We start from the raw sequence: 24,353 nt of genomic DNA, 5'->3' as shown, positions 1-24,353 counted from the left end.
GAAACATCGGTGTCCACCACCTCCAGGTGCACAAAAGCCGGAGTCTTCATGATTGCTGCTGAGGAATCTTCACCCTTCTCGGTCTTCCGTCAGTAATGGACTTCTTCTCAGAAGACTTCTCCGACGAAGCCTTCCCTTTGCCCGTGTTATGGCCTTTTGACCGTTGCCAATTAAGGCCTTCGAACCTCCACCCTGAGGAGGGTTCGTGAATCGTTCCTCCTGGTCCAGGACCATGGGCACAAGCTCCTCCCACGTGATGGTGCTGAGCCTGCCACTGGTAATCAAAGACGAGTAAAATGCTGAGTACGAAGAGGGCAAGTGCGACAGCAACGTTATGGCCATGTCCTCTGACGATATCTCCTTCCCAGCTTGAAGAACTTCCTGCTGAAGAGCCTGCAGCTTGTTAATATGCTCCCGCATCGTCGCCGACTTTGCAGGGCTCATAACCCGCATCTGTACTTCCAAGGAGATCCTCTTCATGGGCGATACCCTGTTGTAAAGAGAGGCCAAATGCTGCCATATACCTCTGGCATAGTCACAAGGGACGGGGGACGGGGACGGGGATGGGACGGGGGACGGGCATAAGTAGGGAACGGGGACGAGGGAGGGAACGGCACTCAAAAAATACTTTTTTTTAAAAATTTTTCTACTCTACACTTATTCTACTTTGGAAGTACATCAAAATGAGCACAAATTTACACTAAAATGGTAAGCTTTTGAGTCATATTAATAATTAAGTAGATACAAAATGAGTCAGGACTCAGGAGTCAGGACTAAGCCTTAAGGAGGCAAAATACATGGACGGACTCAAATGAGTCAATGACAAAAAAGTGCTGAAGACTAGAGGCTAGAGGCTAGAGCTAAGTAGTAAGGCCCATGAATCATGATCCATGAATGATCATCCACGTGAAGTACTCGCCTCATGGTCATGGGTAGCTTGTGCCAAAGAAGCATCAAGCTCATCCTCAGTCTCATCCTCACTGGCATGCTGCTCCTGCACCTCATCCTCTTGTTGCTCTTCTTGTTGACTCATCTCCCACTCGGTGAAGGAATCTGCCTTCTTGGTCACGCTCTTGCAAAGCATTCGCAAGTTCGCGCTGACAAAGACAAGGTCATTGGCACTCTCTACCCCGAGTCGGTTCCTCTTCCTAGAGGCAATGTGGCTGTAGGTACTCCAAAGTTGCTCCAAGCAAGAGGAGGTGGCGGCCTGGCTAAGTATGCGGATGGCAAGCTGCTGCAGCTCCGGTCCATCTGAACCAAAGTCCTCCCACCATAGAGCAGCACCAACTTTGGAGCGGTCAACCTGTGCATCATGACAGCCATAGGAGCCATGAAATGACCTGTACATCGAAAGCTGGTCCCTGATCTTGCGCCTAACCGATGCATCAGGCACAAGACGATCCAAGATGATCCTCCATCCAGCGCTCACCTCCCGGTCGCTCTCCTGCTTGTTTCCTTGGAATTCTGGGTCCACCACATAAGCTGCTGCATGCAATGGAGAGTAGTAGGAATTCCACCTTCCTAGACACAAGGCATGGATCTCCTCGTATCTGTCTTCGTCAGGCACGAAGTCTTTCAACTTCTCTATCATGCGATCCATGGCCTCGTAGACCTTGCCTATGCATGGTTGCATAGCGTCTACAATCCTCAATAGGTGGACTATGGGCCTCACCATAGCATCTGTGGTCTTCACACGCTCCCACCAAGAGGCGTCATCCGCCCGTAGCCTACACTCTTGGCCAGTGTTTGTATGGGACTCTTGCATGGCGACAAACTCGTCGCTAAGGAAAAGCCCCCTCAAAGCACCGCTACAATCCTTCAACCGGCCCAACATGAGAAAGTTGTAGGCAAACCGGGTGTCGGAATATTTGAGGAGAGAGAGACAGGACCTCTTGTTGAACTCATGCCGAAGTCTTTGGTGGTTGAGGACAAAGGAGACCATGGTGTTGGCCTCCTCAATGAGCGGGCTGATCCATGGTAATGCCCCGATGTCCTTGAGGACGTTGTTTAGGCAATGAGCCATACAAAAGGACACCGTGACATGTCCATACATACTTTGGAGAATAGCTCCCGCCGCCCTATTGGAAGGCTCCCCATCCGCAATAAAGCCCACTACATGCTCGGGGCCAACGATCTCCATGGTGGTAGCCCACTCCGCCGCAAGCACATCCGCGCTCTTCCCAGTGCCAGATGCATCATGAGATGAGATGAAGTACATCTCTCCGTGGGAATATGCAACCATGCCGTGAATACTCCTCTTGCGGGTGTCACTCCATCCATCCACAATGAGGGAGACTCCGTTCCTCTCCCATTGCCGCTTTGTGTTGTCGGCCGCTTGCTCTACAATGCGCTTCTCCTTGTCGAGCAATGTAGTGCGCAAGCTCTCGGATGAGGGGGGCGTATAGGTTGAGCCATACTCCCCAATCTTCTTAACCATGACCTTGAAGTATTCCGACCTATTCAAGAAAGTAATTTACTAATGAGAAGGGGACTAGGATGATGAAAACATGAATGATGAATTGGCAATGACCGATTGCACTTACCTAGCCGCTTGAAAGGCAATGTGGTCGTGGAAGAAGAAGCAGGCCACCGCCATATCCACCTCCTCCTTCAACTTGGGGTTCCAATTTTCCCCAAGTGTAGATTGTCGCCGTGGGCCACGTAATGATTGAGAGGCCGTGGAGATGGAGGGTGCCGGTGTCGTGGATGGAGTAACATTCCGACTTGATGGTGAAGGTGATGGTGTGCATGATCCCGATCCACCACATGACTCCATTGTAGAGGCTTGAGTTCCTCTCCCCATCGTCACGGGATCCACGGCCACTCGTGGTGTCCTTGTCGCTTCGACCGCTTCGTAGACGCTAAGCTTGTCAAGAAGTTCCCGTCTCTTCTCGGGCGTGACATTCGTGCAAAACCTCACCTCATGCCCACTCTTATGCAAGAGGTGGGCTCGCACTTTGTCGGCGCCACCCGTTCGCTGGTACGGGCAAAGCTTGCATACCCATGGCCAAGAACTGCCTCCATGAACGGATGTGGTGTAGTTAACCTCCTCCCACCATGTCCATCCCGTTGTCCTTCTACGAGAAGCCCCGGCACGTGAGGAGGATGCCATGGTTGAAGATGGCTTGACTCTTGAGCCTTGAGGAATGAGAGAGAGAGAGAGAGAGAGAGAGAGAGAGAGAGAGCCTAGAGGCTTGGAAGTTGGAAGAGTCAAGACTCAAGAGGCTTGAGGGAGAGGTGAGAGCCTAGGCCCTAGAGCTTGGAACTTGGAAGTTGGAAGAGAGAAGATTCAAGAAGCTTGAGCCTTGAGAGTTGTGAACTTGTGTGTGCTTGTAGCCTTGTAGAGGCTTGTTCTTATATAGATAGGCAAGAGAGAGAGAGGAAAGCCTCAAGGGCAAGAGAGAGAGAGAGGGCCAAGCCTCAAAGAGCCAAGGCCCAACAGCCATAAACGGCTAGAAACGGGCAGGCAGGCGCAACGGCCAAAAACGGCAGGCGCAACGGCTCTCTGCCGTCCCCGCACAGCGCCGTCCCCGACAGCCGTCCCCGTCCCTGCGCCGTCCCCGTCGCCGTCCCTTGTGAGAAACGTCCAGTGGGGCACGTCCGTCCGTCCCTCCGTCCGTCCCTGTCCGTCCCCATCCCTGCGCCGTCCCGTTTCGCCGTCCCAGCGTTCCAAGCCTCCGTCCCCTCCGTCCCCTGTGACTATGACCTCTGGCCAGCGTCATATGCTTTACATGATTGATTACTCTCAATGCGCTTCCTACATTCCTCAATAAGATGGCCAGGTTTTCTGCGATAGTTGCATCTCTTCTTTTTCTTGGTTTCACCCTCTTTAGATGAGGTAGAATCTGAATGGGCATGTGGTTTGCCCTTAGGCTTACCACTAGATGCAGCCCCAGATTTACCTTTGTTTCAATCAAAGGCACCAAATGCCTGATTAGCAGAAAGCATAGTAGTCCTGTTAGAACGAGACTGCTCCTCCTGCAATAAGAGAGTCACCAACTCATCAAAGGTATACAAATTTGGATTACCCTTCATGAGTAGATGAAGAGTAGTAGCAAAACCCTGATAGGATTCTGGCAAACCTTGAAGCACTATAGATACAAGTGAACCATGTGGAATGAGCTCATCAATGTTGATGAGCTGCTCTTGCAAATCCTTGATGCGGGTAAGGAACTTGTCCATTGAATCACCGTCATCCATATGCTCAGACTCAATCTTCTTGCGAAGATAGGCAACACAAGCCTCATTGCGAACCTGATACAAAGAAGCAAGTACATTCCATGCACCCTTAGCAGAAGTGCATGAACGAATGTGCGGTATGACCTGCATCTTGCATGAAAGGGCAATCAAAGCATGTGCCTGAGCATCCTTGGCATCCCATCTGAGCTGTTTTGGAGTGGGTGGCAAAGGTGCAGAAGATGTAGCACCACCTGAAGATACATCATCGCCTGCATCAATGGCTCCTGAAGTACTAGCTGCTCATGCAGGTACAATGGGCCTGACATCAGCTGCTGATACATAGACCCACAAATTCTTTGCAACTAAGACCAATAGGAGGTGCCACTCCTGCTTGGTTCTTTCGTATTTTGGTATCCTTCCATGATAAGGCTTCAGCCTATATCCGTTCATCAGTTTCTTTAGCCTTTCACCATCTAGGCTTGCCAGTTTGAAGGTTTCCGTTCCCATTTTCCTGACGATTCTGAATGGGCATGTCCATCCCATCTTCAGCTTTCCTGGGTGAGGTCCCATTCTTGATGAGAATAGCACGATTGTCTCCTTCCTCGAAGATTTTGAACTGTGTGTTTCTGTCCACCTGGAGCTTCTTTTCTCCACAATCTCGACTGTCCACGCACTATGCAGTCTCTTTTATCCAATTGAAGAAGTTACTCGATTCTGTGCCCTTCTGACTCTTCCAAAGAGAGTCTTTTTGCTACAGCTATCTTGAGGCTTTGTGTAAGGAACTCCATGGGCACTGCTGCTTCCAGTCCATACACCATGTTGAATGACGTAAGTCCCGTTGCATTCTTGTTGGGTCTCTCTCCATCTATGATGAAGAGGTGAGCATCTCAGAAGTCATCCTCCACCCCATCTAGAGTTTCTCATGACTCTAGTTTGGACAGGAAATCTACCACTACATGTTTGTTTCCTGGGGTGTGCTTGATGGTGAACTCAAAACTCTTGTAACAACAGCATCCATCTGGCTAACTTTCCTGCCAGGTCTGGTTTGTTTACTAGGTACAAGAGCGCTTTGTGGTCCACATGAAATTCAAAAACATTACCTAACAGATAATGCCTGAATTTCTTGATCGAGTAGATCATCCCCAGTGATTCCTTTTCTGTGTAGAATAGTTCCTCTTTGGCTTTGACAGTCTTCTGCTTGCATAGTAGGCTGGTCGGAACCAGCCTTCATGTGACTCTTGCATCAAAGCACTTTCAATGGCAAAATCAGAAGCATCCACGAATACATGGAATACCAGATCAAAATTTGGTTGTTGAAGAATTGGTGCCGATGACAGTATCCGCTTCAGATTCTGGAATGCCTCCTGACAAGATCTTGACCAGACATTCTACATCCTTCATGGTCAGACTTTACAAGGGTACTACCACATTCGCCAGGAACCTCATGAATTTGTTGTGCCATTTGATCGGTCCCAGGAATCTGGCTAGCTCCTTGGGATTCTTGGGCGGCTGCAGTTTTATAATGATCTCGACTTTTGCCGGATCTACTGGCAGTCCTTCTGCAAAGGCTGTTTTCTCCTTATCCTCTGGAGCCATGTGCATGTGATTGTATCTATTGAACCCATCCAAAAATAAATGTCTCATGGCCTGCTACCGCACCCATTACAGAATCTATGAATGGAAATGGATCCGATATGGTGGAGGCATTCAGTTTGCAGTAGTCTATACAGACTCTGAGCTTCCCGTTCTTCTCCGAGATAGTGACTATGAGTGATAGCTATTCTGCTCTGTCAATCGGATAGATGAACCCCACTCTCAACACCTTATCTATCTCCTCTTTGACCTGCTTGGCGTAGTTAGGGTTCATTCTATATCTACTCTGCCTGATAGGAATTGCATCCTCCTTTAGATTGATCTTGTGCTGATAAAAGCTGGGATCGATTCCTTTCATGTCAGAGTAGTTCCATGCAAACACATCCTTGTAGGATCTCAACAACTCCAAGAGTTTTCCTCTGAATTCCTTATTCATTTTTGCATTGACTTTGACTGTTCTAGGCTCTTGATCATCTCCTAGTTTTACTTTCTCAAGCTCATCTTCTTGAACCCTGATATTATGCCTCTTCAGTTGGTCTTCTTCCTGCTTGTGAGCAACCATAGCCTTCTCTTGCTCGGCCTGCATTTCTTCCATCCTGTCCTAAGTGTCTTTCTCATCTTCCTTTGTACTTTCTTCATTCATGAGCACCTTAGGACGAGCGACCATGACTTTTGGATCGTATCTCTATACAATCCGCTCAATGTCTACTTTGGAGTTGATAGTTATATAGTCTTGTGGGTTGACTACCATGAGTATAGAACATGCACGTTCCTAAAAGGTGAATTTGGGCATGTTCCTGGATTCATCTAGGTATATATAAGACAATAGGTCTAGATTTTCTTTGAGGATCTGCTCTTCCTCGTCATCTTCCACCCCTTCCAAGTAGTTTAGGCCTTCTGTATGCAACGGTCGGCTGGCCATATTTAACTTGTCTTTCCCTACAACCGAGATGCATACCTTCTTTTTCCCTCTCCGGATTGTAATTGTTTTCGTATCCCAGTTGTATTTGATCTTCCACTTCTGAGCCACAGTCTTTCTAACAACATGGGATATGCATCTGCAATATCAGTCATCTTCAGGACTATAAACACGGCAATGAATATGCATCATGCCATCTCAATTTGGTCTCTCGTGATGATTCCAATTGGTCAGACTCTTCTCTGATCAGCCATCTGGATCTAGAATGGAGCAGGCTGCATATGTGTAATTCCTAGCTTCTTGGCGAGGCTGTCTGATATTATATTTACTCATGATCCTCCATCGAGGATGACCCTTGACATTGTCTTCCCTCTGATTTTTATGGTCACCTCCGGAATGGTTGTGTCATAGTCCTGGACTGTTTTCACATTCTTGCACTCTATGGCCGGAGTTTTCATTTCCTACACGGGCATCTGTGCCAATCTTTCACTTGGCACTATGACTTGGAACAGCTTTTGCCTGTAATTAGGCACCGGATTTAACATTTGATCCAATGTGTTGTTCAACTTCATCTTGTTGAGATTCTTCCACAGGTCATATTCCTCCACGAGGTTGTTGCTCCTCACCTTGTCACTGGGCATACTCTGGCCTCTGTACACTTTTCCTTCTTCCTCCTTTGCTTCTCTTTCTTTTTCTTGACCTTCCCTTGTCAGTTTTCCTATCTGGACGTGCTCCAGGTTTCTTTCCATTTCCTTTTGCAGGATTCTTGAACTGCTCTGGGCTGTAATGGGTTCCAATTGTCACTTCAGTGTTCTTTCTTCACTCGTCTTATCATTGCATAGTGTCTTCTTGCCTGCTGCAATTTCTTTCCTCTTCTTGACCAAGCTTGTCCGTGTCAGCATGCTCACTCAGGAGCGGGCTCTTGTTGTTTTCCTGCCCATTGGTCCACTTTTACCGTATTCATCGCTGCATTAGTTCTTGTTGGGTTTGCCTCTCTTTGCAGTCTTACCTCTTGCAATTCCTGCTGATGGCGTTGTAATATGGAGCACTGTAGTAGTAGCATATCAGCTCGACTTTCCTTTGTCCAAATCTTCCACCTCCTCTTCCATAGGGTCTATTGTTTTTAGACCTGGTGACGACTTAGTTGACAGGTGGGGCCTATTGCGGGCTGACGCTGCTGCCTTTCCACCACTCTCGGATTCTTGTTTCGAGTGTTGTAAAAACACGTGTCAGTGGTGTCACGTGTGGTTGCTCTTCACAGATAGCACATGCCTGCTACGTGCTTTTCATTTGGGACTCTTCCTTTGTATGACCTTGGTTGTTACACTTCGTGCACCAGACGCCATTGCCTGCTTCCTGCCTTTTTTCTTCCGAGGCTTTCACTCTTCGGTATCCAACTCCTGATTGGAATCTGATTCTGAGGTGTCTTCTCTAGAATCCGACTCGGAAGTTTCTTCTTTCTTCTTTTTCCTCTTGTCCTTCTTTTTCTTCTTGGGTCTTTGCTTGTCTACTTCAAGATCTCTTCTGCCCTGGTTGCTTCTACCACCACTTGTTCAAAGGTGAGGGTCTCCAAAATATACGAGCTACCGCCGTCTAGAGCTTTTTCCTCAGTCCTCTCATGAACCATTGGCTAAGTGTGGCTGGGGCAGGTTTGTTGGGCTGATCCAGAGGCATTAGCAGTGCTTTGAATTCTGCCACATAATCCTCAGTTGGCCTCTTCTTCTAAGTCAGTTTTCTAGTACTTCCGTGATGGTCTTCTCTCTCCTGAATCTTTTCAGGAAAGCCTTGCGTGTGAACAGCAAGAACCTTGGTATTGCACCAGGCTCTACTTGTTGGGAGCACACTTGGTCATGCGCTAGTTTGTTGGGCTGATCCAGAGGCATTAGCAATGCTTTGAATTCTGCCACATAATCCTCAGTTGGCCTCTTCTTCTAAGTCAGCCTTTGCAGCTTTTCTAGTACTTCTATGATGGTCTTGTCTCTCCTGAATCTTTTCAGGAAAGCCTTGCTTTGTGAACAGCAAGACCCTTGGTATTGCACCAAGCTCTACTTGTTGGGTGCACACTTGGTCATGCGTTGGTGTGATGCACTAGCTGCGGGGGCTTATATCAAATCAAACACTAAAAATGGGGAGAAAGTAGTTGTGTCACGACAAGGATCACCACACTAAAAATTGTCAATTCTATTTGTGTAAGCACTGTAATGCAAGGGGTCACCGGAAGTTGTGTTGTGCACTATCATTGGCGAATGAGTTCAAGGAAATCTTGCATGCCTTGCATGAATCTAAATCACATAAAAAAGTTAAGAAGGCAATTAAAAGTCTAAAGGATTTAATGAGCATATTAAAAAAAGCACACATATGGCATACGACATGTTGGCTTTGATGATCCAACTCATCTATGCCTACTGCATGGCATATTGTGTCTAAGCATGGAGTCCGTATGGATCCAGCGAAGGTGGAAGCAATTCTTAATTGGCCAGATTTGAGGACCGTGCATGATGTACGTAGCTTTCTAGGATTGTGTTCCTATTACAGGCAGTACATACAGTATTTTGCTGAAATTGCTTCGCCTCTTCATGCCTTGACAAAGAAGACAACTCCGTTTAGATGGGCTAATCGGGAAATTACAGCATTCAAAAAGCTCAAAGAAAAGCTTACTTCGGATCCAGTATTGGTGTTACCGGACCTTCGAAAGGCTTTTGTTGTCCAATGTGATGCATGCGGAAGTAGCATTGGGGCAGTTCTCATGCAAGAGGGACATGTGATCGCCTATGAGAGTAGAATATTGCAAGATGCCGAGAAGCATTTACAGGTTTATGAGAAAGAGATGTTGGCTGTAATTCACGCTCTTTCTACATGGAAACACTACTTGCTTGGGGCTGATTTCACTGTGCAGACAGATCATCAAACCTTGCGTTATTTCCTCACGCAAACTAAGCTTTCAGAGAAGCATATGCGTTGGGCAAACTTTTTGTCTATGTTTCACTTTCAGATTGTGCATGTGGAAGGCAAAAAGAATGTAGTGGCAGATGCTTTGTCACGCAAGCCACAGGTCTCCGCAGTTTCACTTGCTTATCATCATGAGCTTGATGAAATGAAAGAGCAGTATGCCCATGATGAGGACTTTGAAAGGTTGTATGATCAAATGTCTGAGGGTCAGCGGCATGAGCATTACACTCTCAGAGATGGATTTTTATTAATGCATGGCAGACTGTGTGTTACCAGGCCATTGCGACTCAAGGTTATGATTGAAAGTCATGCTCCACCGTATGCAGGTCATAGAGGTATTGACGCCACGGTAAAAGCAATGGAGACTTTCTTTTATTGGCCAACCTTGAGAAGAGATGTTGATGTCTTTGTGAGGCAATGCATCGTATGTCAGAAGGTAAAGTTTGACCGTCAAAAGACACCAGGGTTATTACAGCCTTTACTTATTCCAGATAGACCTTGGGAGAGCATTGCCATGGATTTTATATTTGATCTTCCACGGACACAAACGGGCAATGATGGCATTTGGACTATCATATGCAGGTTCAGTAAGCAGGCTCATTTCATTCCCGTGCGTAAAACGATCAAAGTGGATCATATGGTGAAGTTGTTCATGGTGAACATCTTCAAGTATCATGGCTTGCCTACGACTATCATTAGTGACCGTGATCCACGGATGACGAGTTTGTTCTGGAGAGGATTGTTTGATAACATGGGTACAACTCTCAAGTTCTCATCGTCATTTCATCCACAAAGTCAGAAGAGGCTAACTCTACATTGTTGGATCTCCTTAAGTGTTATGTGTCAGAGCACAAGCAACAATGGGAAAAATATCTTCCTTTGGTGGAGTTTGCATATAACAACACTGTACATACCTCGACAATCAAGGCGCCTTTTGAGATTGTGGAAGCTTATCGGAGAGTTAAGTTGGCACTCCAGAAAACTCAGTAGAAGCAAAAGAAAGCCGCAGACCGTCACAGACGTGCTTTAGAGTTTGCATTGGGTGATTGGGTTCTTTTGCGCTTTGAAAAGGCTAGACTCAAGAAGATGAAGGGTAAAGAGCGCTTATTCCCTAAGTTGAGCATGTGTTATTATGGGCCTTTTCAGGTATTGGAAAAGATTGGTGAGGTAGCCAATCGTTTGAAGCTACCAGATCACTGGAGGATTCACAATGCTTTTCACATGAGTCTCCTTAGACCTTTCCGTGGGGATGTGCCTGAGGATGTATCAGATGAGGCTCAGCCAGAAGTTGAGGAACTTGATGAGGTTCTTATTCCAGAGCAGATACTGGCACATAAGGAAAGAAAGGTACGAGGTAAAGTTTCCCGTCGCTATCTTGTGAAGTTCAAGAACTATTCACCGATGGATGCGAAGTGGATGGAGGAAGGTGACTTAACAGATTCACCTCAGGTTTTGCAGCTTTATCTCGATGCCTTTGAGTTAGAGCCGACTCTTGTTGTGGCTCATTCAGGTTCAGCAGAGCATGGGTCTGGAGCATTGCCTGATGCTCAAGAGGGGGGTAGCACCTCCACTCCCTTGATACAGACAGGCTCAGATGACATCTAGAGGTCGCTTGGTGCAGTTTTTATCTCACCCGAAGGAACTGCTGGCTGACAGTACATCTGTTTATGGGACTTCTATGATATATGTGTACTAGTCACATGGGATATTGTGGTTGTGTATGGTTCATAGTGGTATACAACTTGGACTATTACTACGCCATTGGTTTACAGTGAATGTTGATACATGTGCATTGCTTAGGGAGATTGGGACGCTGATCTTGCCATATTGTATATTTCACTTTGGATATTTTGCTGTATCACCAGAATGCAATCGAGGACGCTTGCCATTTTTCAAGAGGGGGGTATGTCATGGCCCAGTGAAAATGGAACATCACAAGTGTGGGCATGGTGGTTGCTGAGCCAAAATATTAAATGATTCACATTTGGGGTGCCTGGACAGAGATAATGATGTGTGGACATCTTCCGGTGTGAAGGGGGGGGAACTAGAACATTAATATTTTAATGTTTTATGTATGGTTGCCCCTAGGCCTTAGTGGCTCCTAGGGAACTTTAATGATTATTAAAGTTGGGGTCCTAGGATAAGTTTGGAGAGAGGCCACTCCACTTTTGGAGTTACATGCCTCTCTCACCTCTCTCTCTCTCTCTTGCTTTTGGGAATCGTGCAAGCTCAAGCGTGGAGGAGAGGTGAAGCAAGTCGGCTGCTGCAGAGAAGTCTGATTGCTGTTGTGTGTGAGAAGAAAACAGACCGTATAGAGCTGTACGACTGCAGGTACAAGTGTACGACTGCAGGTACAGGCAGCGCTGACAGGAATCCGTACTGTGGGTGCTGGCGGCGGCTGTTGCAGGCGGCTGTAGATGCTGGTACAGGCAGCGCAGACAGGTACGACTGCAGGTACAGTACTGTACGATTGCAGGTACAGTGTACGGACAGTTCAGGAGCAGGCGGCGCTGGACAGTACAGTTGCAAGCTGTGTTGACAGGTACAGTCAGCAGGCGGCTGCTATTAGTTACTGACCAGTGCAGTGCTGACACGTGGAAAAACTGTACGGACAGGTACAGTAGTGTTCTACTGACCTGTACGGGCAGCTACAGCTGGTGGCAGATCTATTCAAACCTGAACAGTAGAGCACAGTGCATCTCCAACTGCAGGCTAAGCTTTTCCAGAGTTATCTGATACATCAGACAAGTGGTTGCAAGAAGGCAAGTACAGATTGGTACGACTGGCTTCGCAAGTGCAGAACCACGAGCTGATTTTGGTAAGCTCTGAACTTGTTCATCTGTCTTTCTTTCCATTGGCTTATGTCTGCTGCAGAGTTGTGCTATCTGGCCCCTTGTGAGAGGAGGGGTATGGCAGATTGAAAAGGGTGGAAACAGAGATTGGACGGTGAATGTATGTTTGTGCTGAGTTGTTGAATCATGTGCATGAGATATGCCAGATGTATGCTCAAGGCTGTCCTGCTAAATGGTCTTGGCTGATCAGAGGGAAGCACAGAGTGTTGCTTTGAGACACAGATCTGTGTGTGTGAATCCTCTGTGCTAAGAGGTATTGTGGGCTGCCAGATTGGACATACAGGTGTATTCTCTTGGCTGGTTTTGTTGTACTCAGCCTTACATATTTTTGAAATTGAATAAAGAAATACCGCAAGGGCCCCCAAGCTTTGGGGCCAACAGGTGTCGTTCTATTTTCAGATTTGGGGCACTCTAGCTCCAATCAAATTTTGTTTTATATCTGGACTACAAGTGGAAGGGTGACTGCTAGTCTACCGCACTTTGGTTTCTACCAGAGGCCGGTTTCGGCACATGTTCTAGACCATTTACTGGATGATATTGCCATTGTAAAAGCCTCTTGCTACATAACATGATGTTCATTGTTTGATGTCTCTCTCTCTCCTTTGCTCTCCCTCTCTCCTATGTGTTTGCTTCCGCATTGTGCAACTTTATCATGGTATCAATCGCTTAGGTGACCGGCACTTAAAGGCAGCGGCGGCGAGTTTCCTTACTGCAAGAAGTTCAGCGTTTTAGGAGTAGAAGCCTTGCGTTTTTGCTACATATGTAACAGAGGGCTGCGTTTTGTGCAATTTTCCAGGCGGCTGTGTTTTCCTCACCACTTTCTGGCTGCGATTTCCTCTGGTTGCTGCGTTTTCATCCTAAAGGCTGCATTTTTCACATTGGTGGCTGTGTTTTTCTTCTAGGGTGCTGTGCTTCAGCTTTGGTGGCTGCGTTTTTGTGGTGGCAGCAGCTCTTTCTCTCCTATGCTATCTTCTCCATCATCCTCTGGTGGTGGTGGTGCGTGGGCTGCATTTTTAGCCATGGGCAGCAGTTGAGGTGTTTCTTCCCGTGTGCATCAGGCTATCAGCCTTGCCCATAGCTCCAAAATGAGCTTGTCTCGCTAGATATTTTTAATGCTTGGAATTCCGACTCACGAATCCCATGCACCAGAGATGACTAATAGCCCCCTCTCCCACCCACAAGCCTCCTCTGGCTGGAAGCACATGGGGGAGAACTATCTATATAACTAAAGAAGCTGAACATCTAGGTCCTCCCTGGCTTTTATAGCCTTGGAGACACTAGAAGTAGATCATCTTATATATGATCATTGCATGTCTTTGAAAACTTGGTCCTGGCCTGGGTTGTACCTTTGGTCTTGCAATCTTAGCCAAATGAACCTGTTTTCCAGAAGAGTAGCAATGACACCGTCCTGTCTGTTGCACTATAGCAAGTGCCTGATCATGTCCACTAGGAGGGAACCTTACTGCTCTTGCGAAACAAGGATAGATGCCTCCTCCAAGAGAAAACCCATATCCACGGCAATAGCACACCTCTGCAAGCAAGCCTTCGTGCCACTGATGATCTAAACACTCCACAACCAATCTTCAATACTTCTCCAATGGAACCAAGTACGAGGAACAAACAGCCCCCTCTTAAAACTGAGAGAGAAAGTGGTTGGACAGTAGCAAACATGCCACCAAAACTTGCCGAAAAACACTAATAAAGGAGGTAGATCCATCAAAGAAGAGGCAGCAGGCTGAAGATGCCACAAGTCTTGGACGCTCCACATGCGAAGAAGAGGACCATCAACTTGTCAAAGTCACGCAGCAGTAGCACACACACCACCCTAGGGCACTGAGCAACGTTGGTGGCTGGGCTCCCATCTCCTAGCCGTTGCTCCCCCCCAAAAACCCGGCTGGAGGAGATATCTATGACAGGGTGCCGCCACACCCCATATATGGCTCTTCGACTTCCCATGCTCTTGCATATGGGATAATCCACCACAACTTCTAGTCATGCGATAACTCGAGAGTAGCTACGAGAATTGCCACCTCCAACACCCTCCTTCAATTCGAGCACCTCGATCAAACAAAGGCTAGGACTGCCAAGGACCACATAGGCCGAGCTCTGATACCATGTCAAAGTCACGCAGTAACAGCATGCACACCACCCTAGGATGTGTTCCAAGTATGTTGCTTGGTGTAGCAAAGATTATGGACTGGATGTGTTCTAGGTTTTTGGGACGTGATGTGTTCACAGTCCACTGTTGGGGGATAATGGGCGCGGTGTGTCAAGCAGGTCATCATTTTATTCTTGGAGTTCACTGCATACTTGTGTGGGAATTCGGAGCCAAGCAAAGTTCCTTGCTGTTCGTGGTGGCATTTTGTTTCAAGGAAATAGGTTAGCGGGTGCTCTTTCCGAGGTATATCCGGTACTGTGCAATACTGGAGTGTCCATGGTTGCATCTTCACCAGCTTATCTTCTTCAAACTCTTGCACACTATGAGCTGTAGAGGGGGTGTTAGAAATCGTGCATCTCAGTGTATTGGGGGTGTGCCCATTTATTGGGTATTTATTTATTTTTCTCCTATTTAGTAGGTCGTGGGCTGACGGCCAGCTCTTAGGGACAGTCGGCCAACTTCCCAACATCACTATATAAAGGGCCTCCTCTATTCACTTGTTCATCCATCTAACCTATTTGACAAGCACATGTTCTACACCATTTGCTGGCTAATATTGCCATTGTAAAAGCCTCTTGCTACATAACATGATGTTCATTGTCTGATGTCTCTCTCTCTCCCCTATGTTTTGGCTTCCGCATTGTGCAACTTTATGAGTTAGGTGTTATAATTTCAGGACCCAAGGGAGGACTCACTTTGTGGACACTGGAGTGGAAGCAAAGTTCTTGGACTCTTGGAGACGGACTTCCGGAGATAAAGCTGACTTCCCGGATACATGAAGCAGTTGCAGGTGGCTACATCGAATCACCTACACCAACTTATGATGGGGTCGACATGGCCCACATTTTTTAGCATCCCATGCTCATGGAGCATTGAAACCATTATCACTACATGATTCTTACCTGCCTCATGGAGTGTTTTTTATTGTATTTGGAGGCCTATGTTGATGGCCTAGGTTGGCAAGCTTCACCGCGACACAGATGGTAGCACACTTGAGTGCCCATGGACGAGATTCTTCATCGGCATATGCTTGTGGATTCTTCATTGGATTGGTGGAAATCTTCCCACCATCTCCTTGGTTTCCATCAGTTTTATGTGGTTCTACATGATTATATTGTATGACTTGAAATGGCTTGCATTATACCTTCCACTTATTCACAAATTTTCATCATGTACTTGAAAATTGATAGGAGATAGTACATCTCAATTAAACAAAGGGGAAGAGAGGTGTTGTCTGGTGTGAACACCCCCTAACGTTTTGGCATTAGCTTAGGTGTGAACACCCCCTAGCATTACTAGCGTTAGCTTAGGCTAATGAGTTGTGAGATTTGGTCATTAAAAGATGGCATATCAATAAGTGGTTAGAAGAGGGCTAGAGTGGAGTTAGGATCTTGTGGAGGTGATGGGAGCCCAATAGTCACATGGTTGGATGGCTATTATAAGCCCCACTTGTATGCAAATTGGACATGGAATACACTATGATGTTTTGCTTGTATCTTTGTCTTGTTTTTGATCCATGTCCCTTACTCCATGCTCATGTGTACATGTGTACTCCATAGCCGTTCCTGATTTGGTTGGGATGGTTCATGATGATAACTTGGGAGGTGAAGTTGGCAGCCTCCTTGGCGGGGTTATTCTTGGAGTCGTAGGCAACAAAGCCACGGTTGAGATCCGATACTGCAACGCTCTTGACATTGAAGCCCACATTATCACTAGGCAAAGCCTCAACCAGGGCTTCATGGTGCATTTCCACACGTCAGGCTAGTGGGAGCAAAAGTGACCACCATACTAGGCTTGAGCATGCCTGTCTCCACCCTACCCACAGAGACAGTTCCAATGCCAGCGATCTTATACACATCCTGAAGTGGGAGACAGAGGGACTTGTAAGAGAGCCTCTTCGGCTCCTGGATCATGTCCAAGGCATCCTGCACGGTTGTAGCCGACCTTCTTCAAATAAGCAGACACTTCCTTAGTAATTTCCTCATATCGGGCCTTCAAATACTTGGGAGTGGTGGCATCCATCTTGTTGCAGCAGTGAATCATTTGTTCACTCCAAGAGTAAAAGCCAAGAGTGCATACTCGTGGGTCTTGCCATGTTTGAAAATACTAGCTCCAAATCTACTAGTGCTCGAATCAATGATTAACACTGCACAATCTGCCAGTGATGTTCTTGTAATCATGTTCTTGATGAAGTCACGATGGCCAAGTGCAATGCTTTCGCTTTTGTGTTGGAGATATACTCATCGTCATGCTCTGGCAACACGACCACGACACTCTGGCATCATTTGCGCTCTTCATCATGCGCTGCAAGTTCTCCATAACTACTTTAAGATAATGCAGAAGCTGGCGTTTTATTTTTACAAGCCATTTTTTCAAGCGAAAATGTTATGTTTGAATAGTATTTGAGCTTGTTCACACAATCATAGAGAGTTCACACCACCTATGTAAAAATTAAAAGCACTTTAAGCATTTGTTCACACACATTTTAAGTGCTTGCACTTTTAGCATTTGTTCACACACATTTTAAGTGCTTGCAGTGAATCTCAGGACAAGATCGGACAAATTAGTCCGGAGGTTGACACTAGCAGAATTGATTCCGGAACTTCATAGGGTCCAGGTGGCCTTCCATCTCACGGAAGCCAGTCAACTTTGAAGGTAGCTTGTTTAGGCAATCCGAAAGCCTAAAAAGAGTTTTTAAACTCTTAACAACCACTTATCTGGGTGCTCCAAAAATTAAAGGAGTTTTTAAAACTCTATCCTTATGAGATTATCGAGGAGTAACACCCCAATTAAGTGTCCGAGAGGGATTTGCATATAGAAGAAGTTTTTGCCCAAGGAAAATTTTGTGGAAAATCCTAAAAGTTAAGATCAAGCAGCCTTGCATGTGAACAGCAAGAACCTTGGTATTGCACCAAGCTCTACTTGTTGGGAGCACACTTGGTCTTGTGCTTGTGTGGTGCACTAGTTGTGGGGGCTTAGATCAAATTAAACACTAAAAATGGGGAGAAAGTGTGAGTTGTGTCACGACAAGGATCACCACACTAAAGATTGTCAATTCTAATTGTGTAAGCACTGTAATGCAAGGAGTCACTGGAAGTCGTATTGTGCACTATCATTGGAGAATTAGTTCAAGGGAATCTTGCATGCCTTGCACAAATCTAAATCACATAAGAAAGTTAAGAAGGCAATTTAAAATCTGAAGGATTTCATGAGCACATTAAAAGTACCACACATATGGCATATGACATGTTGGCTTTGATGACAACCGTGCTCTGATACTAATGTAATACACTCCTCAATGTGTAAGGACACGGTATCATGATTTAGGAACACTTGAACTCTTAAGATCCTTATGTGATAGTTTAATACAATAAACGAAACTGAAAATAGAAAGATGCTTTGTAACACCACACTGGGGCCGGAATCCTGGGCCAACCCCCCCTCAATACCAAGTATATTATTGGAGTATTTTATTGGTACAATGTTCCACGGACTTTTAAGCGAGATTTTTCATAAATGCACCAGGCATGAATATAGATACCAAACAAGTGGTCGGAGAAGAGCTCCCTTGTAGTCGATGTTCCTGGAGAAAATCTTCCTGCCCTTCACTACAGAAAACAGTCACGATAGTGGTTTTCCGGGTCCACGCACGATGCTAGCGTGGCTGTACTGGCTCCTGGACTGGGCACTCTCAGTGGGAGACAACTCGTTGAAAGATGTCGATGTTGTCCTACTTGTAACACAACAGCCAGCTTGGCTGCAGCAGACCGGTAGCCTGTAGAGAAGTGATCAACAGCACGTTTGGCACCGGCAGTAAGTAATGGTGATTCAGCCAACCAGCAGTAGCACATGTTGGGAAGCAACCATTTGCAGCACGTGCAGGGTAGCGACCAGCAGCAGTACATATTGGGAAACAACCAGCAGCACTTGAGCAGCACCTTCAGAAAAGCAACCAGCAGCACTTTCAGAAGTCGACCTGCGTATGGAGAGCTGGCAGCCCAGGAAGAAGAGAAAAACGTTCCTTGTTTTTTTTTCCAATCACCTCAGCCCTCGAAGGTCCCCTCTCACAAACCTTGGTGGTGTGAGTGCCCATTGGGTTGGGCCCCAAGCACATTTAATTAAATGCCCACTCACATACTCCCGATGCGAAAGGTTATAACACTACAAAGAGATTTTAATGAAATAAACAAAGGTTTCGGGCATACTTACCACCTGTTCATAGGCCACAAAACATGTCAGAATACAAGACACTCGCACGGTTCACGGGTAGGCGTCTGAGGCCCGTGGACTGGACATTCATAGCAGGCAAACACACGAATACAGGTCACGTGAAAACAATGTCAAGCATGCGAACATGTGTGCATGTGCACTTGATTTATGGACAAATCTCCCGGTCATGGAACATGTACATCACTGGCATTTCCGGGCATGAATCTGGCACATCGGAAAGCACGGAACTGGGACCCAGAACGCTCGGATCCACACACTGGCCACATTTGGGCGCGAGAAACTGGCCACATTTGGGCTGGAGAAACTGGGGGAAACCATATAAATGGCCAAATGACGACAGCTACACTCTCAATTTACTTACTTTCTTTCACTAGTTATTTGCCTTATTGTCTATTGTACCCTAGCTTTTGTTAGCATACAGCCTTCCATCTTGCAGTTCTAGATTAGCCATCGAATATCCTTTCGCAGGAGCACACAGGTGTGGAGCTTAGCCATATATTTTCTCACACCAGTATTACAACATTGTTCTCCTTTTTTGCTATTGTGCAATTTGAGTTCAAGTTTTTTGTGGTGAAAGAACTTATTTCTTCTTGTAGGTATTGCATGCATACACCATACCATACACATTGGGTCCTCTTACATCCATTCATAGGATTGCACCACACGACATGTCCTCTTACATCCCATTCAACTAGGAATCTTGTCAAGGCAAGCCATCTTTTTTTGATGCTCAAGCAAGCAGCCATATAGTTGTTTTGCAAGAATCTTCGTAGAACTCCCGCTTGTAGCAGACATAACAAGACTGGTGCCATTGATAGCAATCGGCCGTAAATGTAGTACATTGCCTTTTCTAGTTGCTTTCTCTAAACTATAGATGATGATTTATGAAGATTTATATAGATGTCCAGTGCGTATAACTCACAGCAAACTTTAAATTGTGGCAGGTGAAGACAGGGATGTTGCCATCAGCTCAAATAATTGGTGATTTATGTTATAAGCTCAAATCACATCCAGTTCAAGGTACGCCATTCTTTTGTGTGAGCCATCATTGTGCATCATTTCCTTTCCACACGGATTAGACTTCAATGCATGTGACATATTTTCTAAATGTGACATACATAATATTCGACTAAAAAGAAACCACTCTATGATCAAGGCCAGGGCTAGTTGTCGATCCTGTGTTGGTTGCTACAAGTGGTGATAAATTGGCTGGTCATGAAATATTGGAAGCATTGTGGTATGATGTGACTTTCATTGTCTTTGCTATGTTAGTAATACAATGTAATTCTATCACATAAAGTTCACCTAGTTCTTCTCAAATTGCTATTTTCAAAATGCAGCAAAGATCTCCTACCAATGGCGGATGTTGTCACTCCAAACCTGGCAGAAGCATCTATTTTATTAGGTGGACAAAAAGTTCATACACTATCCGATATGCATGAAGCCGCCAAAGCAATAAAAAAATTTGGTCCACGGTGATAATCTTTATTCATTTTCCTAGCATATTAACGCTTCTCAAGGCTAATAAATTGGTTTTTCATCATTAATGAATTATCTTTCAAAGCAATGCTAAATTGGAGAATCTATCTTGGGCATCCCTTGCAAGGTGAACTAAACAGCTTTGTAATCCATGCAGCTATGTGCTGATCAAAGGTGGCCACTTGGAGGGCTTTGATGATGTTATCGACGTGCTTTATGATGGTAAATTATTTCCATACACCAAGTCTGTATATGTGATTTCCTCTTTAACCGATGAGTTGTTTATGAACTTGAGATGTCTCAGGCAGTTCCAACCATACTTTTGCTTTAATTCATGTCATATGCATGAAAAGTTCCAGTAATTAAATCTATTTGCTAGGAAAAACAAATTTTCTTTTGAATAAGGCATAGAGGACAAGGATTAGTCCTTGGTTGAACATTGGCCACGCTAGCTGCCAGCAAGAGCTTGTGCCATGGATATGTTTTGGGTTAAGCCATGTTTGGCCACCTTTATGCCACTTGTATGCCACTTATGCAAGTCGGTTTGCTGCAGCCGACCTGCTCAGTAGCCACCCTCAACCAAGCTGCCTTGCTGCACAAGCTGTCTGCTTGCATTAGCGCTGATGTATGCACTCATGCATCACTGCTTACCTTAGCATTAATGTATACATGCCTGCATCACTGCTTACCTTAGTGCTGATGTAAGCATGCTTGCATCATTGCTTACCTCATGCGCACCTCCTCATCTTAAATGCCCTTGAAGCTGCTCTTAACCTTCCTATATAAAAAGGCACCTCACTCTCTCTTCCAACACGCACACCAAATGGCATGTAGTCCCACACAAGGTGAAAGAGGGAGCACAAATGCTGGCTGCAGGATGCAACTGTTGTAACAGGGGTCCTTATGCATCTATTTCTTTTTAAAATATAATCACATTTTCTTGCAATTCTTGTTATTCAAGCATTTGCTTTAATTATTGTGATTACTATCCCAATCTAGGGCTGTATGGAACCATACAATAGGAAAGAGGGGCAGGCAACACTTTTTTCCAAAAATGATGAAGGGGAAGAAGGCAAGTTGGCACCCGATTTCCTTCTCCCATCCTAGGGTTGGTTGATTATTCCTCTGCATAGGTGAGGGGGCCACTTTGGGTAGCTAGCCATCCCCTTGCTCATGCATTCGGAGGGGCCCCAAATTAGTTGGCCCCCTCACCCTAAACTGACATGAGAGGATTTGATGGGAATGGCTAAAGAAAGATCTAGAAACTGGGTCCTCTGTTTGACACACTAACTATGTTAACTGTCTATTTGGGTATGGCTGGAAGCTCTGGTTTTCCAAAAACTGCTGTAGTGCGAGCAAGCTCCTCCACACTCCCTTGCTCAAACTCTGAGTGGACAATCGTGATACCAATGACAAGTACACACTAATCTTTGTCTCAAAACTTCTCTCTACTATTTGCAGTTTGCACAGTAGCATCTATTCTAGACAGCTTGCCTCTGTAAGAGCCTGTTGCTCGGTAATGCTGATGTCAGTAACATTATAAAAAACACGGTTAAGTGCAGTTACCATTATTAAGAACACGGTTAAGTGATGTTGATGGCACCAAGAATACAGCATCCAAAATTTGCTGCACCTATATCCACGTTCTCAATCAATGGAACAGGAACAAAGTGATATTGATTTGTGGAGAGTGCTATACCCACCTATTTAGCTTCGATTACAGACACAAAAAGATGATTCCTAGTATGTGGATCCTGATGGCGGTTAGACAGGTGAGCTGAACTAGGGTCGTTGGTGGATAGAGAGCCATGCTAGTGATAGAGAGAGAAAGAGACAAATACGAGAGAGAGAGAGAGAGAGAGAGATGTTTGCATGACTCAATGTGATTGATTGATGTGATAGAATCTTAACCAAGTACAATGCTTTTATAGCCTTTGAGGCTCCTTTGAGTGACATCATAGCTCATGTCAAATAGGTATTTAATATCTAGATATTATTCCACTTTAAGAGTGGATTCACACTCTTACTCACTTACTCACATAAGTGAATGATCGAAGTGGAGGCCTTGGAACTGAGTACTATACGCGAGCTAAAGGATGAGATGGTGGAAAGCCTCAGATCCGCACTAGTAGAATGTCAAGAGAAGACTGTTCAGCTCCATGATGCACGTGAGCAACTTCAGGTCATTACCACCAAGGTTGATAGATCCAAGCATAAAGTCAAACAGCTATGATGGCATGCTTGAACTACGTTGCAAGCTTACATAGGTGGAGTAGGACTTATAGAGCCTCTCTGATGGAACAACTTAGGAAAAGCAGTGGGTCAAAAAGATGGTGGCAACCCATTTGATACCCTCCGGGAGATCCATGCTTCTGTGGATATTAAGAAAGTGCAGAAACATTTATACACACACATGAAAGAACAATAGCCTGACCTAGCTTCTTGGAGAAGGTGCACTTGACAGCTTTCCCTTTGTTTCTGTTTTGTGAAGAAACCCTTCTCTAAGTCAATGCTGGTAGAAGATACTGATCTTGAATTCTTCCAGGCCACCACCATGTTTTCATACAGCATCTCCCTAGATACCCAAAGTGTGGATAGCACTTGTTTGAACCTATTGCCTGTGCGGAAGCCTTCTTCTGTGATCCAGCCCTAAGCCTGATTATGGAACCCCTGTAGATGCTTGATGAAATGATTAGACAGAGAGAGAGAGAGAGAGAGAGAGAGAATGAGAGATGGTTGCTGGTATTCAGTATACTACTATGTTACAAAAAGATGTATGACTTTAAACCTTCATTGGGCCTTTGGCCTGCCCAAAAGGTGGCTGATGCACTTCTATTGGCCACATGATGACCTAATCCCAAAGAAGTGAATAGATGATTTGTACAAATGATGCCTAATGCTTATATAGGCCTTGGGAGAGCAGGTCGGCCAGATGAAGGGGCTGTCAGCTTGTTTATATGTCCACGACTTGATGGAAATCAGCATTAAATGTTGTCTCATGTTCACATGTGTGGCCTTGATGTTGTTCATGCTGCCGACAGTGCCCATGATGCTATCGATTGCTCATAAGACCATATACTAGGCTTGGCTAATGCCCTAAATGTTGTCTAAACCAGGGAAAATGCTGAGATTGTGCCATGGCACAGGGTGTGCATGTGGCATCCCCTGCTGCTAAACTTGATGACGGGGTGGATACTCTGTCATCCTTCCGTCCTCCCTGAACTACTGACTTTGACTCACTGCTTCGACTGCTAGATTTTAACACTCTGACTAGACACCATCCACTTCTAAACTTCACTCCAAGTCTGGATGAAGAACTGAGCATCTGTTCCACTCCTGTCCCCATGCCGGCTATCCCTTTCTCTTAACAGAGTTGCGGGTCACCTACCAGAACTGATCATACTTGTTGCTATTTCTTTGGAATTGATCTGAGAGCTAACTGATGTACAGGTTCTGAGTACATACTCCCAGAAATGCTTTCCTCCAGCTTTGCCTGGTAGACCTCTCCATCTACTACCTTGGTTTCATTCTTTTGATGGACCTATACACCCTCTTGGGACACTGTGCTTAGTGGCTAAGCTTGAATGCTCTAATACCAATGTTGCATGCACGGAAGCCTTCTTTTGTGATCCAACCCTAAGCGTGATTATGGAACACCTGTAGATGCTTAATGAAATGATTAGACAGAGAAGAGAGAGAGAGAGAGGATGGCTGTTGGTATTCAGTATATTGCTATGTTACAAAAAGATGTATGACTTTACAACTTTAGGAGGCCTTTGGCCTGTCCAAAAGGTGGCTGATGCACTTCTACTACTGACTACATGATGACCTAATCCCAAAGAAGGGAATGGATGATTTGTACAAATGATGCCCAACGCTTATATAGGCCTTGGGAGAGTAGGTCCGCTAGATGAAGGAGCTGTTGGCCCGTTTATATGTCCACGACTTGATGGAAATTAGTATTAAATGCTGTCTCATGTTCACACGTGTGGCC

The 24,353-nt window shown here is 45.6% G+C and overlaps 1 protein-coding gene and 1 pseudogene across 1 annotated transcript in view; one reads left to right on the top strand and one right to left on the bottom strand.

The window, feature by feature from the left end:
- The window catches only part of TH1 (thiamine biosynthesis protein), a 49,482-nt gene that overhangs the window by 12,161 nt on the left and 12,968 nt on the right, over positions 1-24,353 (top strand). The window contains exons 4-7 of the mRNA XM_086814410.1: positions 19,825-19,900; positions 20,042-20,117; positions 20,221-20,355; positions 20,517-20,581. Of these exons, the coding sequence (XP_086670536.1) occupies positions 19,825-19,900; positions 20,042-20,117; positions 20,221-20,355; positions 20,517-20,581 (352 nt within the window). The remainder of the gene's footprint in view (positions 1-19,824; positions 19,901-20,041; positions 20,118-20,220; positions 20,356-20,516; positions 20,582-24,353) is intronic.
- Positions 16,185-16,830, bottom strand: LOC147627499 (elongation factor 1-alpha pseudogene; annotated as a pseudogene).

The sequence above is a fragment of the Cibotium barometz genome, chromosome 20 (assembly GCF_041138505.1).
Source record: "Cibotium barometz isolate CiBa-2024 chromosome 20, ASM4113850v1, whole genome shotgun sequence".
Taxonomy (NCBI): domain Eukaryota; kingdom Viridiplantae; phylum Streptophyta; class Polypodiopsida; order Cyatheales; family Cibotiaceae; genus Cibotium; species Cibotium barometz.
The sequence above is the reverse complement of the archived record's forward strand: the minus strand, read 5'-3'. Positions and strand labels throughout refer to the sequence as shown.